Genomic DNA, 12,500 nt, shown 5'->3' with positions numbered 1-12,500 from the left:
ATGATGAGCCGCTAGACTAAATAATAAAAAAAGCCCTTATGTAACTGCCAGGTGCATCATTTAGGAGGTGTGCGCACCACATACACGTGCCTACAAAGTGTTTGCGTTCCTACAAAATAATCCAGACATTTCTTTATCTTTATTTACTGATATGAGTTGAATCAGTACCTAAATCTTTTTTTAAATGTATGAATCACTTCATTAGGGGCGAGTGCAAAGCGCTCCGTCCCTCTTTAATCTCTCTTTATGGGGATTTTAACCACCCTCATGTTACATCAGTCACTTTTATGGGCTTGTGGGCTTACCTTTTAAAATCCGCTTGTTTTCATTAGTAAAAGGCAAGCATACGTTATGCCTTTTCTGCTGTTTAGCCCTCCTCGAGAGCACCGGCAAACTACTGAAAACATACGAGGCTCCATGTTTTCCATATGGTTTCTGACTACTTTTTCTCTTTATTTTGCAGTGCAATTGCGCTGCGTTTAAAGTGGGTGGGTAGAGCAACAGAGGGGAGCACTACAGGAAGCATGGGTGAGCGTAGCAGCAACATGGAGAGCAGTGGAGCAGAACCAAGTGGGGGGTGTACAGGATTGTGGCAACACAGGGGCGATTGGTGGAAGCAGCACAGGAGACTGGGTGGGAGGAACAACACAAGGGCAGTGCAGGTGTGGAGAAGCAACGCTTGGGCCTTTGTGGGGGTTCAAATGGATGAAAGACAGAAATGTGGAACTGCCAAGGAGAAAGCGCACTGGCAAGGAAGGCAGCGCAGGGCAGTGGTAGAGAAGCACATGGTGAAAAAAGAGGAACATGGAGTGCCGTGGTGGGGGAGGGGAAGAAGGCAGAGGAAAAAGACCTGCTTTCTAGTAAAGTACTTAAACAAAAAGAAAAAAGTAGAGCATGAAATTGGAAGCAGTTCTAGGGCATTGTAGTATGCCGATGCTCTAGGGACGGGACCAACACAAGAAGAGGAAGGAAAGCTCACTTAGCAAATAAGAAGCAAGCAGATGAGAATGACAATGAAACCAACCAATATTAATCAATGTGCGGGCCCAAATCCACTAAAAGATAACAATGTGATTTTGGAGAAGAAAACACATGCACTGTCGTAGATAAGACCTAAAAGCAGCCACACTGCAAGTGCGCACCTCCTGTTTGTGGTTAAGGGCTGATGTGGCCTGGAAAAAGGTGGACTGCCTGTTTTATCACATTTGCTCAGGTATACTTCATTGAGCTGTGGGTCCAGAACAACACCATAACAATATGCTGTTCTAAACACCCCCTGGAGTGAGCTTGCAGCAGTGTGTCTCCTTCACAGGCCCCACCTCATCTTAGCACAAGCTGCAACATACATCGGCTCTTTGTGTATACACCAGCAACCTGCTAAAGCGCTTCAAAGACTCATCAGGGTTAGTAAATGCTATTACAAAACAAAACAACCACTCCAACGACGTGGGTTAAGGGGAGTGCAAATGTACAGTAGCTAAGTCTGTCGACGTGTGTGCATAACAACGTTAAACAAACAGCAATGAGCTTTCTAAACAAGACAATCCTTCTGTATGTGACATGTAACCTGGGTATTTCAACCAAGTCACGCAGGCCGCTCCTTAGCCACACGCACACGAAAGGCCAAGTATAAAACATGGAGTCCACCAGTTAAAAAGACAGCCCAGGGTCGGACAATGCTGTGCCTGGGTAATTTTGCACGGGCGTTTCCGACAAGCATCTAATGCAAACAAGCATTTGCAATGCAATAGGTCTTGCATACTTCAATACGTTATTAGTCATCCTTTGATAACAGCGTCCACGAGCTAAAACAAAAGAAAACATGTGAAGAAACTGAGAAAAGACGACTTGGCAAAATAACAGAAAATTAGCTTTCAAAAATAAAACTGTGCAATTTTGCGACTGCCGGGCACGTTTTTGCAAGTCACAAGCCTTCTGTGTGAGGGGCACTAGAAGTTAAAAAGAACAAACAGTGCCTTGATCAGTCGGGAGCAGCGGATGGCACTAATTACATTGAATCAATTAGTGAATGATCCCTGCTCCACACAGAGAAATGGAAATGATGCCAGGCGTGTCTTGACGAATTACAAGGCTGTAAAAAAGAGTGCCATGCAAACCAACAAATGGTGAGTGACAGACGGACTCCAAGCCCTTTACTGAACACAACAGTCTCTCAAGCGTGAGGCATGCGCTAGCGCATGCACACGCATGCTGGACCCTACAAATGACACCTGTGCTGCCTGTCATGAATGAAGCAATAACTTCCAGGCATCGTTTGGTGCAAATTTCGATTCCAAGTAGCAAAATAAAAACAACTGCAGTTATCTATCTAAAAAAGGAGAGACAAATAGTGTATGTGGGGGGGGGGGGTATGTATCTAAAGTGCCAGAAGCCCAGCAAAGGTGCCATAGGCACTAATGCAATGAAGGAAAATGCCCCCGCCCCAATTTTGGAAGTTGAACAGCTATATTAGGGTTGAGTGGGTCCCCCAGACACCCTGGGCCCAGGTATCACTACACCATTTGCACTACTGATAGCTACACACCTATACAGTGCGGCATACAATAGAGGCTGATACCACCTCTACTAGTGGGCTTACCACATAAAATAGTGGCACTTTTGAGCTGACACAAACACAATATGAAAGCAAGGCAGAAGAAAGACTTAATTGTGTATTGATGTATGGATGTTTTTATAGCACCGCAAACCACCTTAACACCACTTCAAGGCACGTTGTTAAAGTTCAGTCAGTGAAATTAAGACATTGAGACACAAAAGGGTAGGACACTGATGTTCTTGTAATCAAACGCTGGTCATTTGAGAATGGGCGAGCACCTTGGCATCTGAAAGTATTCACAAGAAGCTTGACCAATGCTAGGGTTTTCAGGGCACCAGGCAACAGAGAAATTCACCTACTAACTTGCTCTCTGAGCATACAAAAACATTTTTTGGAATTTTGCTTGAAAAATATGTCACAGAACGTTTTGCGTAGTTAATCTTTAAAAGTGTAGACCACCCATATACAATGATTCTTCTTGCCATCCCTTTTTGCTTTGCTTTAATACATCATTTTATGGATCCTGTAGTATAATTTGATCTTTCGCAAAGGGGCATAGCTACCATGGTCGGACTGGGACAAAAAAATAAGCCGGGCACCAAAATAAAAGTGGCCCCCATTGGCAAACCTAATAGCTAAAACAGTTACCCATGTTTGCAAATCAGGCCAGTTTTCAACTACTTAAGACAGGCTGTATGATACTTTGCAAGGGATGTTTGCTGCATGCAATCTTGACGATAACATCAGGGAAATCAACATTAAAAACTAGCTCACCTGACCATAAAACAGGCCCAGAAATTGCTTTAAAAAAGCAGCCCACACACTGACTTGTCAGACCAGCCCATCAGGCACTGCCTGATTATTCTGTAGGCCAGTTCACCCTGGGCAGCGACTGTTGCTGCAGCAGGCAGAGGCAGCCACTTGTCAAACCGGGGTGGTGAGGCAGCGGGTATAAAAAAAAAATGTATTACATTTTTTTTAAAGTTACCTTTATGTTGGGAGACAGGGTTCCATCTCTCCTTCCTCTGCGGACTACCAGAAGCACACAGACTCCCAGACTCCCATCCAATCACAACTTTGCAATCAACAGCATGACAGCAGCATTGTGATTGGTCTGAGCGCCCTGTTTCGGCACTCAGACAAGCAGTAGCACCCTGTGCACTTCTCCTCCCGGCTGTTCAAAACAGCCGGGTAGAGAAATACAAAGTGCGCATAACTGTTTGGCCGGCCCAACACGGCCGGCCAAAGCACCATGTGCACTTATGTGCACATAACGCTCCTCCAACCCAACCCCACCCAGCCATTGCGTTATCATTTTATTTTTCCCTTTCCTTCACTGCATTAAGCAATGAGGCGACGCTCCTCCGCCTTAGCTGTGACACAGGGACCCCGAGCCTTGGAGGTCCACTGATTTCTGACAATTGTTGTATTTTACTAGCCCAATAGTAGTGAAAGGGGCCATTTTCTTTGCTTGCACCAGGGCCAATGGCATCCTCGCAACGCAATTGCTTTCTCGCAGCATGTCTCAAGAGTGCTCTGTATTTATTCAAATGGGTCGGTGTAGTCTAGAAAGCTTTTGTGTCACAAAATCTTTGTATGCCTCATATGTACTGCCACTTGTCTTAACGATCACAGTTGCACTCAGACAACAACTAAGCAAAAACTAAGCACTGTGCAGAGCACCATGCGTAGGCCACACGAAGCCCATGGGCAGGACCAACTCTTAAAAGGAAGTGAAAACAGAAAAGGGTCCTACTCGTGGATGCCAGTTAGAGGTATTCAGGGATAGAAGCTGATGCGCCTCACTTGCTGTTTGGTACCCCTGGCACCACCCTTGCCACCCTTTGCCTCAGCAGGCCAGTCAGAATCTTTAGTGGGGCCCAGGTCCATAATGTAACGTGGGCCCTATTAGGACCTGTGTTCAACTGGAAGACAATTCCATTGGACATGTTTTGAGGAAGCACCAGTAAATGGTGGCATCCTGAAGCGGCAGGTTTTACCTGCCTCGTCATGAGTAAACCACAAAAGCAGGTTAGGCCTGCCTTTGTTTTTTTTGTGACATATACATACATTTAGGAGTGACAGTGTGGGAGCCAGAGAAGAGTGGAGCGTGGTGTCAACAGTTCTGACTGCTCCCTTTCCCCTTGTAACTGCCCAGGGTCACAGGGGTCATGAAGGATGCAACAGGAACAGAAAGTAAATACAGCTGAAGAGCCCTGTGTATTACTCTGTGTAGGCTGCGCTCCTTTCTAATAGGCACTCAGCAGCAGACGGTTGAGGGGGCAAGGTCTTGGCAAAGGCCTCACCTTCAGCGTTCACACAGGATGTGATTTCACCTCCACTATCCCAGGTACTTTTGTTATCTAGTTCCATGCATATACTTTTAGGTTTCCTAATACATGTGCTGTTTGTTGTTTTGCTTGGTGGCATAGCTGCCAAGTTTCTCAGGTCCATACGTGACTAGTTAGTCCAGTTTCGTTTTATGTCTTAAGATTCTAGAACGTGTAGTTGTGACTTTATACTGGGTTAAGTATGACTACAAGTCCCAGAATTCTAAGAAAAATATGGATTGCACAAAACCCTGAGCTCTTTTGAGTTCTTTTGTAAATTGTTTATTTTAGGTCATTTGTATGGAACACAACCTGCCTCCAACATGGTTTTGTGGCACTTTCAAAGGTCTGGGTAACTTTCATACATTTCTTTATCAGACTGCAGTCTAATTTATTTGGTGAAGCTGTGTTTTGGGCATTGTGTTCTGGTCTGTTTCTAGGGTTGGTGGTAATGGCTTGTTCTTTGAATTGTAGGTGGATGATTTTGTGTCAAACGCGAGTGGCTGATGGATTTGACTGCTTGCATATGCATTTCTAGACCAGTATACATGCCTGTTCCTTGATTGAGGAAGAGCACCAAGAAATGTATGCAAGATCCGGCTATATCTAACTTTGGAGAAAATCCAAAATGAAGAACTGCAGTCTAATGCCAGGCGGGCGAACCATCAGTCAGACTAGGATGCCATTTTCTCAAAAAAGCTAAGAAAATTAAACAAACCAACATCAGAACAAGCATTGGCATAGCCAATAGGTCTCGCCTTTTGGATCTTGTAAGTGTTTAGCCCACAGCACATTATCCTGGCACTCAAACAATTACAACCGTAATGTGCAAGTGCTCATAGCATCAACTTCCAGGTCACACAGGAGCTTTTGTAGCCATTCCAATGGCTGAAAAGAAGCTGGTAGTTAAGGAAGAGTTGGACAATCTTGTAATTTGTTCAGCGGTTTAGGGTTGGAGCACTGGGGTCACTACAGCCAACCCATGTGCGTCGCACACAATTGGGACATGCCTATAGGCTGTTAAGTCCGCAAGTGGTATCTACACACTGTGAAAGCTAAACAAATTGGCAGTCTGAGAGGGTGTGGCATAACAAACAGAGCTGCAGACTTTAGGACTGGGGAACAGGGTTCGAGTGTCGGCCTCGGCTCTTTTGGTGCCTACAAAAAAAACGCCCGATCAAAATAAATAAAATTAAAGAAAAAACATGCCGATCGGAACAAATAAAATGTAACACTGCCAAACTGAAGCAAAATACGTAACAGAAACAAAATTACAAATGCCGATCTGTACTGGCAGTGGTTGAACTCCCTTCAGGTGCATGCATAGAGGGTCGGGTGAATGCATTCATTCAATGGCGTGATTCAAAGAAAAAAAGAGTGCACCAAATAAACCATAAGTAAACACAGGCGTAGGGGGACTTGTAATAGGGGCAGTAGCCATGAAAGTGAGAAACACACCCAAAGGTGGGACAAACTGCAATGTTTCACCAATGAAAAGAAAGGAATTTAGAAAGACACACAATGTAACTAATGAAAAGCAGTGGCCGAAATGAAAGCCCACAGAGTAGACACAGCATGCCTCAAAGAGACAGCACATGCACTGCCTAGGCGAGGCCTAAAAAGGACAAGTTGGACACACAAAGTATGGCGACAAAGAGGCAGGATATTGGAAAGGCAAAGATATATTGAAGTATAGGTAGAAGTCAATGGGGCTGACTTAGAATTTAGCGGAGAAGCTACTCCATCGCAAAGGCGACAGACTACCCTCCCACCTAACTCACTGTTCACTCACCGTATTTGGAGGTGGGCAGACCAACAGCGCTTTGCTGTCCATGTCTACCAAGTAACAACATTTAAAAATTACCCCCACATTATAGGGAAAACGTCTGCTTTTTAAGTTTGTTTTCGAAAAAAGTAACATTTTGTAAAAGTGTGACAGCTGGCTGTCATGTATTACAGAGCTGTCCCTCGACGTTTTACAACATAGTCAGAAATCGCAGTGATGGCTGCTCCTGCCAAAGGTAAGGGATGTCTATGGGGCTGGCAGAGATCTCTAAATTTGGAGCATGGAATGTGTGTTAGGGTGACTCATTAGTTTACTCCAGCCATCCTCCATAGTCTCTATCAGGCCCCATTTGTTCAGGAATAAGTGGGCTAAAGGCATTAGGGTAAAGGGAATTTAGGGTAAGGCTATTATGGTGTATTTAGGGGATAGCAGTATTAGAACACGAGTAAGGTAGTGGTAAAGGACATAGGTAGAAGTAGGTATATTACAGTACTGGCAGGGAAGGAGGTACTGTGGTTTAGGGACAGTTAAAGGTAGACTGTGTAAGCAGGGTACAGATACAAGTGTAGGGCTGGGGTTACTAGGGAACAGGCAGGTTGTAGAGGGGCTGGGGTACAGGCAGGACCACTAAAATTATGCAGGAACGGAGGACTAAACTATGTGGCAGGGTTGACTAAATTACAATAAAATGCACATTATGGAGCATAATAACACATTCTGTGGGAGTGTTACTGTGCTAGTTTGTAGTTTAACATATTAATACTATCTAGGGAAATTCTTCACTTCAATAGTTACAGTTTAACACTGCAATACATATTTTCTCAACAACTAAAAGGGGGCTGGTTAACCTTTGAAAATGGGAGGCCACTGCACATAAACAAGAGGCGTTTTTCAAAGTTGATCCATTTGAGCTAAACGCAGTGTTTTTGTTGTAATCAGCAAATTATGTGGGGATGCTTAATTCTGGAATATCTGGCATGTGTGATAATTCCATAATTATGTGGAAAACACGCCAGCCACTGAACCATAACAGTGGCATTGGGTGTGGGTATCGAAGGACATGTTCTGGTACAGATAAGAGCAGAGATACAAAGTTACGTCTAGTGGGAGAAGGTACAACGTTACAGGCATGAGTAGAGAACACAGTGCAGGAAGTTTCACAAGGTAGTGGGAAAGGAGGGATGCTCATACTGGGTGTACGGAGAGCAATGAAGAGAGTAAGAAAGACAGGGTAGGTGGAGGGATGAATACGTAGCAACTAGGAGGTAAGACAAACAAGGGACTGTTATGATCCAGAATAGGACACACTTCAGAGGATTTAAGGGCTTTCAGGGTGGAAATTAAATTTTGGGAATGCTATAAATTTGAAAAAATGAGGAAAAAGGGTTGTGGAGAAAGTTTCTATAAACAGGTCTCCTTAAAGGCATTTTTCTGAAGAATTGCATCCAAGCCATGAAAGAGCTGAGTAAGGGCTTTGTAAAGTGGCCCACACTGTTCCCTGAATGGCCCCAACTTTAGACATTAAGGGTCTCTCTACCTGCCCAATTAGCAGTTTTCCACTGGGCTGACAAGCAGAAACCAAGGTTTCCACTGATCAGCCCAGAGGAAAATGTGAGGCGTCATTGGACTTGGGTCCACATGGAGGTGAACCCAATGCTGTCACGCAGGAGGCCTCTGTAGCACCCTAGGAATGCGCGCTGTCTGCTAAGCAGACAGCGCACATCCCGACGGTGCTGGGGAGGGTGGCCCCTGTGCAGGGGCCTCCCTGCGGCCCCCAGCACTTGTTCTCTGCCAGCCTTTTCATGGCGTTTGAACCGCTATGAAAAGGCTGGCAGAGAACGTGGATGTAATCAGCAGGACAGCACTGACTTCAGCGCCCCCTGGCTGATCACAACCAAGAACGCCATCAGCCATCAGAGATCCTGGTGGAGACGGTGATATTTTGGCGGTCCGACCGACAGATTTGTAATGTGGCGTTGCACTGCTACAGCCGCAGGGGTATGACCGCCACCACGAGGCTGGCAATCTTGAGACTGCCAGACTCGTAATCTGGCCCTAAATCTAAGGGCCCAATTCACAGGATTAAATTTATACCTGAAATCTAAGTTTAGAACTGAAGTTTCAGGTTTAAGATTACCTTTCCGAATTTGACCTGTGGGTTCAATTATATGAATTTCCAGCTACAAAAAAGCAGTTTTTACATAAAATATTCATACTTTAAATATTAAAAAAGATTTTGTATTTGTTAATCATTTACGAATACTCCCCTCAGAAAGAAGCATTAGTTTTACTTTCAGCTTCCAAAAGTGGGAGCTGACAAGTCCCTCTCGGAAGCCCACCTGGGGCCTGGGGTGGTTGATGTTAATGGGACAGTCCCAGGATGCACAGCGCTCAGGTGCTTTCATGTGTACTGGCAGGAAGCCTAGGCTGTCACTGAGGCAGGAGACATCCCAGGTGGTCACACAGAGCATCAGCGTGGCCGCCCCTCTACCAGTGCACGACGTAGGCTGTCAATATCTTGGGAGAATTCTATGGACTGGCTCAATCGTTTATAACAGTCAAATTAATGTAGTGTTCGGTTTTGTCCCTCACTCCTGATCTCACTAGGACGAGAAAAGAGCACCCATCTGGTCTCTCTCACACACACCCACCACCTAAACAATTCCTCGTAGACCGCAGTGAAATTCAACACTCTTCCACCCACGGCGTGGCCTGCCACCCTACGCTAGTGCACTTCTGTGTCTCGTGCAGGGTATGATGTGTAAATAATACAGTGCAATGCTGGTTCATTTTCAGAGTAAGATACTGAGTTGTAATAAATAATGTATATTGTGCATTCCTGTCTCTGGTGTGGCTGCTACGCTGAGAACAGATAAAGTTTCAGGTGGAGCTGTATCAGTAATATCTTAATAAGGTGTGTGTGTGGGGGGGGGGGTGGGGCGGGGGTGTTCGTGTGCGTGCGCGCTTGCTTATGTTTTTGGTTTTGGGGCGCCATCGTTCACTGCTGCTCACTTCTCCACTCTTTCCGAGTTGAGAGGATGAACTATGGAGCCAGTAATTGAAGTGCAAATATGTACTTATGCAAAATGTTCGTCTGTCTTCGCTGTTCATCCTCCCACACAATGGAGTCCTTAATCCTCGCCTCAGTCTGCAGCTTTGGGTCTATGTTGACCATTTTAGCAGACTATTAACCTATGTTCTGAAACAGTCTTCTTACACACTTTTCTGTTTGGCATGCTGTGGCTGCTAAATGGATAAGTATACATCATTGCAGCGCCCCTGCTGACAGCGTCTTTCACCATTCATTATGGAGCCTGGGCTCTCGCCTGCCACCCAGTTCCACAATATGCTTCCACCCAAAAAAGTCTTCCCACAAATTTCTCTACTTTGCCCTCAACATAAATTCTAGTCAAATGACTCTATAATACGGAATAGAGTTGTATGACATCATCAATACAGATAGCAGTGGGGTGGGGAAGGATTGTGGGCAGTGGGGGGAGCAGGTGATGAAAACATTGATTTTCAAAGGGGTGTATCATTTCTAAGCTCCTTACAGCGCACATTATTTACCCCAACAACGCCTGACTTTAGAAACTGCGATTTCACTACAACACACAAGGTCGGTGTTTATCCGATGGGCGAGGTTTATTCCAAATGACCAAGAACTATATTACACTAATTTTACACCAGGGTAAATACAACAGGGAACATCTATTTTCACCATTTGTGTTGTTTGTGTTGTGAAGAATCTGCAAAAAGAAAGTGGACTAATGCAAACACAACACAACTATTTTACACTAATGCTGCTTTAAAAATACCAGGTAAAGGAGTACATTCTGTCCACTTTATCACGGTCCAAATATTTCCTCGTGCCCTATTACAAATGAAGCAACGTTTGTGCAAATGGTTTTGCCTAGTGTGCATTGACTTATTACTTTTTAAATTAGTGCAAATTTTCTGAAATACAGATAAGGGTCTTCTAAATTTTAGCTTGGAAATGACAACAAGATGTCACTTTTACTTTAGCTCTTAGGCCCTCATTACTAGTTGTCCAGTGTTTTGATGAAATCCGACGATTACACATTTTTTTTAAATAACATCTGCCATTCGCTCCCTAAAGCACCACAAATCCAGTAATTAGGAGGCATTTTTCCCCTATAAATTCCTACCACGGTTCACCCGGGCAATACTGCGAGAGCGAGGTGTTAGTTGCAACGCGAATAATTCCAGTATTTGTAGATACAAGAGTTTCCGCACATGTCGGAATGTACGGGCCACTTGTAACGGGGGGCTCATAAATTCATGCTCATTTGTGGTTTTCTGAGCTCTGCTGAGGTAGTTGATCTCTCCACTCAGCACAGAAAGTTTGCACCGGTGCACTATAGAAGAGTGCAAATCGATTTGTACAATAGTGAAAGTAGCAAATTGTAATTGCACCAGGGAGTATGCAGCGAAGTCATTTCGCAGAATTTTAAGAAAGTTATATAATATATTACTTTTGCCAATCTTTGCCCTAGTGCAAACTGTTCTTTCTGATATTGACAAAATATGAATGTGTATTTTTCCATCCATTACAACACACAAGTACTAAACGTGTAGCACTGGTTTTGTACTGATTGTTCTTTTTCACACCAGTGTAAATATTTGGGGACACGTCCCGCTTGCTTTTACACGAGAATGAAATTAAAACAATCCCGTGAGCATATTTATTATCGCTGGTCGTGAGTGCTAAAACCGCTTAGAATTTCACGATGTGAAAAAAGTGAATACTTACAGCCAGCAGCAGGATGAACAGCTGGGTCAGCCCAGCCATCTCAGGGCTGGAAACGGAAGGTAGCACAGTCGTGGGCGGGGTTTCTTGGGATCGGGCAGCGGGCACCGAGGTAACCTGCCTGGAAGCGTTGGTGGTTGCTCTTGAATGGCCGGCTAGTGCCCCATCGCTCCTGGTCGTTGTGCTGGGGTACCCACGGCACAGCGGCGAAATGTACTAAGGCCCAAGTATGACTGGCAGGGTTCGTGACTGCTCCGTCTGCTGGCAGAGCGGGCGCCTCCTCTTGGGATCCTGGGAGAGATGTGTTATCCCGCCTGGGACCGCTTGTCAGAGATGTGTCCTTCTGGTGTATGCCTGGCAGCGCTGCTGTGTGTCTCACGGATGAATGGCAGAGCTACGGTCTCTCCCAGGATTCCCCGGCTCGCTCGATGACTCCCCAAAGGATGCCCGGCAGGTCCTCCGTTACTCCCAGAGTTGCCTGGCAGGGGTGAATTCCCTTTCCGCCCAAGAGCTGCCTACACAAAGCTGAGGCCCGCGGAGCCGAGACTCCAGGTTAGAGGCAGACTGATTAAGGCAGTCCTAGAGGGCCCCGGGCAGCTTTGAGAAACCGGTCAGACCAGATCACACACCCTTCCAAGAGCCCCACCCATGGCACTCCTCCCCCACCGATAATCCCCCCCTGCCCCGTCCTGAAAACAGCCCTCAGCCCGGAGGAAACCGGCGACATAAAACAGGCAACAACAATTCCTCTCTCTGAAGCCCACGCCCATCCCCACTGCTAATCACCAGCCATCAGCAGTTTGCTTTGTTCCCCAGGCAGATATCCCACGAGTGATAACCCTCAGGCAAGAGGTCCTGGGCGAGCATATGTGGGGGTTCTCCTCGTGTGTGTGTGGGTGTGTGTTAGACCCCAAAAATAAAGCCCTTGTGTCATGTGCGTTTGTGTGTCGTATGCGACATCCCTCGAAAACAAAGCCGAGCAAACACAGCATGTGTGTGTGTAAGGGCATCCTGCGTGTTTGCTCGGGTGTGGTAATGTGTTGACCCTCTAAAAGG

The 12,500-nt window shown here is 45.6% G+C and overlaps 1 protein-coding gene across 2 annotated transcripts in view; it reads right to left on the bottom strand.

Moving 5' to 3' along the window:
- Positions 1–12,073, bottom strand: part of CDH26 (cadherin 26) — a 319,857-nt gene extending 307,784 nt beyond the window's left edge. The window contains exon 1 of one of the 2 annotated variants that reach the window (XM_069243134.1): positions 11,448–12,073. In XM_069243134.1, the coding sequence (XP_069099235.1) occupies positions 11,448–11,486 (39 nt within the window). In that variant the 5' untranslated portion in view covers positions 11,487–12,073. The remainder of the gene's footprint in view (positions 1–11,447) is intronic. The other variant, XM_069243133.1, reaches the window with a different exon arrangement.
- Between the last annotated feature and the right edge of the window lie 427 nt (positions 12,074–12,500).

Source organism: Pleurodeles waltl, chromosome 7 (assembly GCF_031143425.1).
Source record: "Pleurodeles waltl isolate 20211129_DDA chromosome 7, aPleWal1.hap1.20221129, whole genome shotgun sequence".
Classification (NCBI taxonomy): domain Eukaryota; kingdom Metazoa; phylum Chordata; class Amphibia; order Caudata; family Salamandridae; genus Pleurodeles; species Pleurodeles waltl.
Note: the sequence above shows the minus strand (reverse complement) of the source record. Positions and strands in the feature narration are given on the sequence as shown.